The 10,000-nt window shown below is 38.6% G+C and overlaps 2 protein-coding genes across 3 annotated transcripts in view; one reads left to right on the top strand and one right to left on the bottom strand.

Annotated features, from left to right (window-relative positions):
• The window catches only part of LOC138052871 (armadillo repeat-containing protein 2-like), a 24,334-nt gene extending 15,710 nt beyond the window's left edge, over positions 1–8,624 (bottom strand). For both annotated transcript variants that reach the window (XM_068899459.1, XM_068899460.1), the window contains exons 1-6: positions 8,390–8,624; positions 7,744–7,870; positions 5,124–5,831; positions 2,938–3,040; positions 1,085–1,260; positions 108–158 (exon numbers count right to left, since the gene is read on the bottom strand). In XM_068899459.1, coding sequence (XP_068755560.1) covers positions 108–158; positions 1,085–1,260; positions 2,938–3,040; positions 5,124–5,831; positions 7,744–7,870; positions 8,390–8,613 — 1,389 coding nt within the window. In that variant the 5' untranslated portion in view covers positions 8,614–8,624. The remainder of the gene's footprint in view (positions 1–107; positions 159–1,084; positions 1,261–2,937; positions 3,041–5,123; positions 5,832–7,743; positions 7,871–8,389) is intronic.
• Positions 8,625–8,628: 4 nt separating this feature from the next.
• Positions 8,629–10,000, top strand: part of LOC138052872 (anaphase-promoting complex subunit 4-like) — a 2,953-nt gene continuing 1,581 nt past the window's right edge. Inside the window, exon 1 of the mRNA XM_068899461.1 lies at positions 8,629–10,000. This exon is cut by the window's right edge and continues 1,581 nt beyond it. Coding sequence (XP_068755562.1) covers positions 8,814–10,000 — 1,187 coding nt within the window. The 5' untranslated portion in view covers positions 8,629–8,813.

Below are 10,000 nucleotides of genomic sequence, written 5' to 3'. Positions count from 1 at the left end.
TGACACAGAGTATGGGAATCGAACCTGGCCCACATTGCTGGGAGGCTAGTGCTCTCACCACTGCACCATCCCTGCACCAGAAGCAATAACTTATTTATTTTACTTACCTGAACAAGCAAACTGGTAAACTGGGAACTTCCTTTCATGGACATCAGCACCTAATAGAAAATAATAAATTATTATATTTAGACTTTCTATGTCCACAGATGACTGTGTTGATGTTTTGCATTATGAACGACAACAACAAGTCCCTTAGAGCATTGAACTATTTTTATTTATCAAAAATATGAGACATTTACAGCACACATACAAACTTGATAAAATTGAAATTTACTGATATCAAAGAGCAAACACTTATTGTTGGCTTAATTTTTAAACTTTGGCATGTCAAAATGTTAAAATATGTTGTTTGTTTGCCTGTTTACATGTACATTCACTAGCTGAGATTACTTTGAACGTATGATAATCACACATTCATGAAGTTTGTTTGTTATTTATTTGTTTGAGCAGGTTGAAGTTTTGGCAGCTATTCAGCTGATGTAGACCTGCTATACCCACTCACCCATATACTCACAGAGGACAGCCACAACACTGGGAACATTCATCCCCTACTCTTCTCGAATAGTGTGCGGGTTCTTTAACGTCCCACAGGGAACTAATGTACATGGAAGATATTTGTGAGACGGGCTCTTAGCGACCGAGCTTTTGCTTCAAATTTGTTGCAAACTCTTGCTCTTGGATTTGCAAACTTTTCACGTATAGATGGTTTTTGTGTACAAAGTAGGGCCATTAATTAAATCTCGGAACTAGTATTTTATTATTAAATGAAAGGTTTTACCATTGAACCCACAGGAACTCGGAAAAATCCGAGCCCCAGATGGGATTCGAACCCACGACCCTCCGTGATCAAGTCAGATGCCCTAACCACTGACTTGTCTCGCACAAATATCCCTTTTTAACGCAAAATGCCACCGGTTGACTCTGTAGCTGCATGTATGGTTGATTGTCTTGTTTAAGTGAATGTGTTTATTTCTGAGACCTTTTCATTGAATGGGATATTGCCTCATTTAAATGACAAACTTACATCTTTACTTATTGCATCAAGAATTTGGGCTAAGCCCTCTATTCCTTCCAGAGAGACCAGCTCTTTCTGAGTTGTGGGATTGTTACTTGAGAGATGTTTTATGGCTCCTGCTGTATACACCATGGCATCATGATGGCTGCCGATTTCACAACTCTTCATAGTGTCTATTAGACACCCTGGAACATAAAACAAGGAAACAAAACCGTATGAAATAGAAAGAAAGCAAACGAGAATTAGTCTGTTGTCCTCTGTGAGAAATTTGACTGTGTGTGTGGGACAAGATTTGAAACAGTTCCTGTTTTGAGACTACTTTCTTGTTGTTTCCTGTGAAGAGTTTGCCATTGCTGTAAGCCAATGTCTTTTGAGTTATCATCTTATGTTCCCATTTTGTTACTCGTTTTGGCTCAGATCGATCCCCCTTTCTTAAAAGGCGGAGTTGCATCTCTGTTTTTTCTTTCTTTGCGAGTCTTTTCAATTCCTCTATTTCTCTATAGATATCTATTTAATTTACGCTTTTGCATTTGCGCGAGTCTGCCAATTTATCACTGATATATTTAGTGACCACAAGTGGCTCTGGTGTCTATATGTGAAGAAATTAAACTTTGGACCAAGAGGGATGGGGTAGGATAGAGGTAATGGGGAAGATCAGGGAGGGGTAGGAGACGTAGAATGGAAGAAAGGAATATCGCACTCTTTTTTTATAGACCGCCCAAAAAAAAAACAAGCCCCTGTTTTTTAACTACACGGTAACACCCCAAAAAAGGAAAATCCAATTTTTTGACAGTTGATATTTTGTACCAGTTCAACATTTAAAGGAGTTGTACCCACAGTCAAAACTGAACTACAACAAAAAGTCATAGCCAACTAGCTTGCCTCCGGCCAATTGGGATTCTTAACAGTTGTTGTTGAATGTTCTGTTCTGTCATGATTGCAATCATTTGCCCTGAAAAGCTCCTAGGGGGATTGGCCAATTAAGTATAATAATTAAGTATAATATGTATGTATGCAATGCACCCATGAGAAAAATGATAGGCTACATGTAGTTGCCTGGCAACAGGCAAAAAGAGAACTGAAAACCCTAACCCTCTGATTATTTAGTTGTCCTTTTGCAAGCCTGTTGCCAGGAAATTAGCTCATCATCTTTTTCATGGGGACATTACACTTTGTAGACTATTAAAACACTAAATAGTTGCATTTGAATTTGAGGCACATGACATTGTAAAGCCCACACACCAGCAGATAAACAACAACCTACAATCCTGGACAGAATTGGTGAGACACTTTTTATTTATTTTTCCCTGTCTAAAGAATTTATTTCAATGAAATAAATCTTCCAGTTAAGAACGCCCCTTTCCCACACAAACAAATTATGTTGTGCGATATCTCAGTTATTTGCGCTTCTCCACAAACAACACTGCTTTGGGTGGGGAAGGGGAAGGGGTATTTAAGGGCTAAACTTTGTCCAGGATTGTGGCTCCCCATGACTTTCTTGTAGCTCAATGGCTGAAGCATCCGATCAGTGTTATGGAGGTTGTGTAGGTTCAAATCTTAATCTGATTTTTAAATAATTATAGTATTATTATTGTCCTTCTACCCATTGCCTGCCAACTACAGGAAGGTTGTTGCCCTATACTCATTTTAAATACAAGTTGGATCTTCGTAACAGCTTCACTGAAGGTGACTGGGAATTTTATAAGATACCTACACCATACCCAGTAAGCATGTGGACATAGACAGATTGCCATACACGTACATAGTACAGTACTTAAGGCCAGAAAAGAGAATTCATTCATCAAAGAGAGCACTTGTAAGATTAATATGAAAATACAAACATTAAAAAGACACTGTCTTACCAAGTATGTTCTCCTCCAGGAACAGCTGATCATTTTCCTCTGTTTTGGCCACTCTGTACACAACCATGCAAATGTTTGTTAAATTATTTCCAGTTACTTTCATCTGTAGAAGAAGAACAAAATGGTGAGGATCACATCTCAAAGACATAATAAACTTACAACCCAGTTAGACAACATAGTCCTAATTAGATTGTCTTCTCCCCAGGGGGGGGGGGGACTCCCATATAAGAAGGGCAGGGGGGGGGGGGGTGGCGTACATTTTAGGGGTTAAAAAAGTGGATTTGAAACCTGTTAGGGTGTTCAGCCACAAAAGGACCACAGCAGGAGCGGGTCTTCTCTTGTTAAGCCCATGACTCCTGGGAGTCGCAGGGACTTAACAGATTAATTTTTACTGTCTAATGCCTGACGATTTTACTTGTCAACTGGGAGCATCCTAGGGTTCCTGAGGGGTCAATGGGTCGATTTATGTTCTTAAATTACGATTCTATAAAATCCAAAGGAAATGTCACCATACTGTACAGTCCTACCAGGGATGCAATGATATGTTAGTGGTTTTAAAACATCACACTGTAGAGGCATGTGTTAATTTAATGACACAATCCATTCTTGTTGAAAATTCTGACATAGAGATAGATATTGTATTATTACCTTTTCCAATGTAGAGAGGAAAAAGCATAGGATATCATAGAGGAGTGAAGAGTGAATTCAGTTTGTTGGAGTCTTCTATCTTTTCACAATTACATGCATGCACAATTTTGAGATCCATTACGAACTGTCCTGTTTAATCTAAGTATTAATTAAAAGTATTTTTTAAAATTACTTACAGGTATGTCCAACAAGAAGGTAAGCTAGGGTTAGTGTTATTTTCAGGTTAGGATAAATTAATGCTGCTGCTTATTTTTACTCACGGAGTTGAGGTTAGGGGACATTTTTGAGATATTAACAATAATAATGTTAATTAATAATAATAATAATAATAATAATATTATTATTATTATTATTATGCAGTATAAACGTTCGTATGCTAGCTTAGCACTTAGCTCAATAGGGCGCAATTGCGTAACCTAAAGGCTGTAAAAATAACCTGAATATATCTAAAAAGTTCGTATCTACATATATCGATCTCTATATAAGCGAATTAAAAGGTTAACTTCGATTCTTAAAAAGGTAGAAATGTGAAATGAATCTCTTCAGACCTATTAAAACAATAATATTAAAGCATCTAAGACGATCCTAAATAATTGTTCTGTTGTCTCTGACCGGAGTTAGTATCTGCTTATGTTAACACTTTGAAAGATCTCACAATGTGCAGACTTTCAGACAAAACGACCTTCTGCATTTTCAACAATACTTCTTTGCCCCTTTTAACTCCTACAAGACTTCGGATGGTGTTCACCAGTTCCTCACTGTAAGCGGAGGGTTATCAGAACTAGTGAGCTCAACAGCTTTCCTCTTGCACTCCAACAAGACACTTGTCATCTCCTCCGTCCATTTCATTCTCCCGTTTTTTCTTCCAGTCTGTGAACCGCTCGCCATTGATTCGACTTACAATTATGAAACTGTTTTTTTTGAAGAATTTGTTCAAAGTTATTTTCCCGTCCAGAGACACCAACTCGTTTGAACAACTAGTCAAACAAGCAGCTAAGCATACTATATACTTTCTGTAAGCGCTCTGATGCTCTAGACTTGGCTCGCTTTCAACTGACGAATCTTTTAGCTTAGACTAAAAACATACGTCCGCCATACTTGCCGCCATGTATTATTATTATTATTATTACTATTATTATTATTATTATTATTATTATTATTATTATTAAGTGAAGCTATGATCCTCGCAGTTATGAACCCAATTTTCTCAATTGACTGTGTAGAGAAGCCTGAAAAATTCAAGACTTGAATGTGATTTTAACCTGTGACCTTGTGATGCCGGTGCGGCGCTCTAAACAATTGAGCTATGAATCAAGCCATTGATGTTGGGAGCTGCAAGGATCATAGGTTCACTTGATTTCATATCCGAAGTTCAATATATGATTCATTTCATACATATGTATCACTTCGTTCATTATTATTATTAGCAGTATTCCCAGGCACTTCATGATGCTCATCAAAATCATTGTACCTCTAATCATCATCATAATCAATAACACAACAATATCATCATCATCATTTTTGTATCATATACTTACTGAAAGAATCAATCTGCCAAGTCTGAGAAGCAACCTTGGTTCACTAAGATCCAAAAACCTAAAAACTGTCCTTAAGATCTCCCCTCTCCTTCGTGCAGAAAAGCTCCCACTAGCCTTTCCAATGAGCCCTTTCTTTTCCAGCACACTCCATAGTTTTAAACAATCATGACAGAGCTCTGTAACATTTTTCTCTGCAAATCTCTGCTCCATTTGAGACAACAAAGGTTTCACATTGTCTTCATAGTAAATAACGAGCTCATCCTTCAGTTTTTCTTCCTCTCTCTTCTTCCGTTTATCGCCACTCCCAGCCCTGTCACCAGCTTTTTTGGACCTTTCTGCAGTTGTTGATCCCCGGTCACTGTTTTGATTGCCATGCTCAAGAGGGCTGCTCTTGACACGATGAAGGGCATTGACCGGTTGACTTCGTTCCTTAGGCCCACTTCTTACTCTCCTTGCTCCAGCATTGTCCCTAGGAACAGTAGGGGGTGCTGGAATTGCCTCTGCAGAATTCCGCCGCAAAGGATTCGCCAGAGTCTTGGATGGTGATCCTCTTTTAGGAGGAGAGGGACAAAGATCAGTTTGACCATCTTTCTCACCTTGATTAATGGCAACATCATGAAGCTTTTGATTGAGTTGATCTGCATTCAACTCCTCATAAGAACCAGAAGAGGGCGATGTCCGTAAAGGCCTACGGCTTTTTCCAGGGACCTGAGGAGTCAGCAACAGCAAAAAAAATACATTTTTGTAAACAAAAAATGTCACTATGTGTCCACCTACAACCCCAGTAATGCATTCTAAGAGCCCAGTTATTATTCTAATTAATGGAAAAAAAGGTAGTCTTGAAGAGTACAAGTCTTGTATTAGCTAAGGCTCTACTTGGGGTTTATTTGGTTATCAGGTTGTTCGCAGCTAAGTACTGATAGTGATTCTGAAACTGTCCTCCATAAAAACTATTATTGGAACAGCCTGCCATTATGGCTGCCATCATACATTACATGAAAACCAAATTGGATGATTCATCAGATTTTTCTGTCCTCTTTAGTTGATGCAAATTAATTTAACTTGATTACCAATAATAATAATAATAATAATAATAATAATAATAATAATAATAATACTACTACTACTACTACTACTACTAATAATAATAATAATAATAATAATACTGGGAATGGCGAGGATTTTGAGGAGGGTGTTGAAGATCTAGAGAAAGAAGAAAACTCTAAGGGACCTTTGGTCATGGGCTATGACCCGCTCCCTTAGGAAGCAAACCGGAAAAAAGATCATCCAGTTCACAATGATGAATTGATGATGATGATGATGATGATGATGATGATGATGATAAGCTGTAGCATATCTCCACTGGACAATATTATGCAAGCACTATGACATCAAAGTGCAAGATAACTACATGTACCATGAACACGAACCAGCTACAGTGACAGAAAACCAAGGAGTAACTACATTCTTGGACAAGTCAATCCAAACTGACAAGGAGATAAAAGCAAACAGACCAGACATAGTGGTGAAAGATAGGAAACATAGGAGCTGCCCGTTCATTGATATGTCTATCCCTACAGAAAGGAACACCTCTTTAAAAACAGTAGAAAAGCTCTCAAAGTATAAAGATCTTGATAGAAATTGAGGAATGAAAACAGCAACTGCTCCAGTGATCATTGGTGCTCTCGGGCTTATCAAGAAGGGAACAGAAAACTACATCGGCAAGATCCCAGGCAATATCAGAATAACAGAGCTACAGAAGATTGTACGCCTTGGAACTGCTCACATACTTAGGAGGACTCTATCCATCAAGTAATCCAGAAGACTTATGACTACCCTATAAAGCTCATGGATTGAACTCGGCACCATAAGTAAAAAGAACAAGACTTTAAGGATTCTACTGAATGATGATCATAACAACAATAATAATAATAATAATAATAATAATAATAAAAATTAACAATTATTGACCTTATTCTCACTGTTGACCTTATTCTCACTGTTCTTTTGATCAACTAAAGATGTCGAATCATTCTCTGACAGCTCGGGGAAGCGATCTGCCATTTTCTCACAAGAGAGTGATGTCAACTGCACATGAGCAGAATATTATTTGCAGCAAAACACTTATTTGTGGGCTCTTGGCCAATGAAAAGGAAGGACAAAATACATTGAATGATAATAATATATATTAACAAAAGAAATGTATGCTTGAAGTGCAGGTTTTAGATGAAAGAACTGAGTGATTCTCGCACTTGACTGGACAAATTACATGAAAGCAGTTTATTGTCACTTTATAGACACCTGAAAAATTCAAGTGGCTTCATAGCTCAGTTGGTAGAGCACAGTGCTCACCCACGTCAAATAGGTCATTGGTTCAAATCCTGTTGAAGGCTGCATGAATTTTCAAGGTGTCTATAAAGTGACAATTGCTTAAATTGTCCAGTTGAGTGTGAGGAACACTCAGTTCTTAATAATAATAATACATTGCTAGGTACATGTAGTATATATTATTATCATTATGATAAAAGTTATGATTCACTAACTTGATGATAGCTAGCCTCATAGCAACCACCATCACAGCCTTAAAAACACCCAAACAATATTTTTACTGCATGCTTACCACACCAGATGGCGGTACAGGTAAAACAGGCTCAATGCCTGGAATCTGAGGAGCATTTTCAATGGGTGTTAGCCTTCTTCCTGATGCAGGGCGTGACGATTCTCCCTCAGACTGATAGCTACCTAAGCTGATAAAAATGAAATATTAAAAACAATTAACCTGAATTAATTAGTCATTTGTAGATTACACTGACCAGAACTGTTGGTTTATAATAAAAATTGTATGAGTTAGATTAGTTTGTTCAGTTTAATTGTTGATTGACCTTTTTGATGTGTGATGGCCTACAGTCATCTTTCACATAGAAAATCGTAATTTGAGCTTTGTCACCCACGCTATTCAGTGTTACTTATAAAAATTAAATAAAGCTGTATTACTATTACCATTATCATAATGTAACCATCATATTAGCTACAGCTGTAAGCTTAATTATGTATGAAAGTGTACTGAGAGTTTTTTTAATTAACCAGACCGACATAGGGCATCGATATGTCCCACAGCAAAGCATGGCAATTTGGACAGCTGAGGCGGCAACACAATCGATAAAACACTTAAGCTTAATTAAACCAACAACAGAATTAAGTAAATAACCGCCTTAAGTTATCTTAATTTGGTGGCCTGTCAAATGATTGATAAGTGTAAACTTTACCTGAACGCAGATGGCGGTCTACCTTCGTATGGTCTTGAGCACGACCCTCCAAATAGAGTTCTGTTGGATTCAACTGGAGTAAAAGGCCTTTTTGTGTTCACAGGACGGATAGAAGATCTGGCTTCTGAAACGATGTTTGCGCTTGTCGGACCTTCTGTCTCGTAAAAGGGACGGCTAGAACCTTTCTCAGCTTTGCGCGATTTCGGCGGTCGAGGAGGATCCATTACCCAAAAAGAACCCACAGCTACATTATTATGTCTTTATGAAGTAGACACAACAATACCCACATCGTTCCACAAAGGATCTACCATTAGATTTTCCAAGGTTACAGCGTTCTTCGTTCCCAAGAACACCGTGAGAGAGAAGAAGAGTGACTCGTTTTCGTGCAGGCCTCGCTCCCGCACAAACTATACGAGAGTAACAAATGCAGTACCGAGGAAATCCGAAGATCAAACGAAGACAATACGAGTATGACACGGCAGTGACCACGGCAGTGAATAAGATCTCGGTCAGCGGTAATAAATTGATTCGAATTTCTAAAATGGCGGGATCGTGTGGTTCATTTAGACAACTCGAAGATAAGCCCTGTTCGGCAGAGATTATTAATCAGAAATGGTCGCCAAAAATGGATTTACTTGCTCTTGTCACTGCCGATGGAGAGGTGTGGCTGCAGAGACTATCGTGGAAGCGAGTGTGGTCGATTTCTGTCTCAGAAACCAGTCGTGCCCTTCTTGTCTCCTGGAGACCGGATGGCAAGATCTTGGCTATCGCGTTTAACGATGGTAAAATCAAACTGATAGACATTGAAAATGCTGAATGCGTTCATCAAGCACAAGTGCAAACGGTTCCTGCTTCCTTGGATTGGACTGAGCAGCAAAGTAACGATGCAGCGGAACTTAAGGATACAAGGATTTTCTTTGAAAAGTCAAATCTATATCTCCCCTCTCTTTCCCACCTCCCCAAATCCACCGGTGCATTATTCTCAAAGGAAGCTTCACAGGAAGAATCAGATGACCCAAAGAAGTTCAAGTCTTTGTCGAAAGAGTTGAACGTGTTGATTGTTGGTGACATCTGTGGAAAAATATATTTGTTTCTTTATGGCATTTTCTTGTGCGCTGTAGTGAATACTTCTGATTCCTTTCAAAAGCAGAAACACTCTGATTGTCAAGTAATAAGTGCCACAGTCTCAAATGATTTGAAGGCACTTTCAGTAGTTGTCAAGACAGTTGTCAACAGTTCAGACCTACAGCCAGTTTATCTCATGTTGTACGAGACAGGTCTTGTATCCTCAAGGCAACGTGAACTTGGAGTTATTTCGAAGAAAGTCGCTGAAGTCACCAGTTTAATGGAATATTTTGATAATACATTGCAGGCCATGTCAGACGCTTGGGAAGACATTCTTCTTGAAATGGGAACCAAGTTGACAGAGTTTGCTGCAGAACGAGTGACCGCAGGATCAAGTGTTAGCAGCGAATTCCTAACCTTGCTCACTCGTGGTGTTACAAGTCCTGAACTGCAGTCCTTCTTGATTCATGATCTTACAGAAAAAGGTCTCAAGAAGCTGGGAAATAGCATTGAGAATTCATACACAAGTATACAAAATCTCGCCCA

Source organism: Montipora capricornis, chromosome 6 (genome assembly GCF_036669925.1).
Source record: "Montipora capricornis isolate CH-2021 chromosome 6, ASM3666992v2, whole genome shotgun sequence".
Classification (NCBI taxonomy): domain Eukaryota; kingdom Metazoa; phylum Cnidaria; class Anthozoa; order Scleractinia; family Acroporidae; genus Montipora; species Montipora capricornis.
This window is presented reverse-complemented; position numbering and strand designations above follow the sequence as displayed.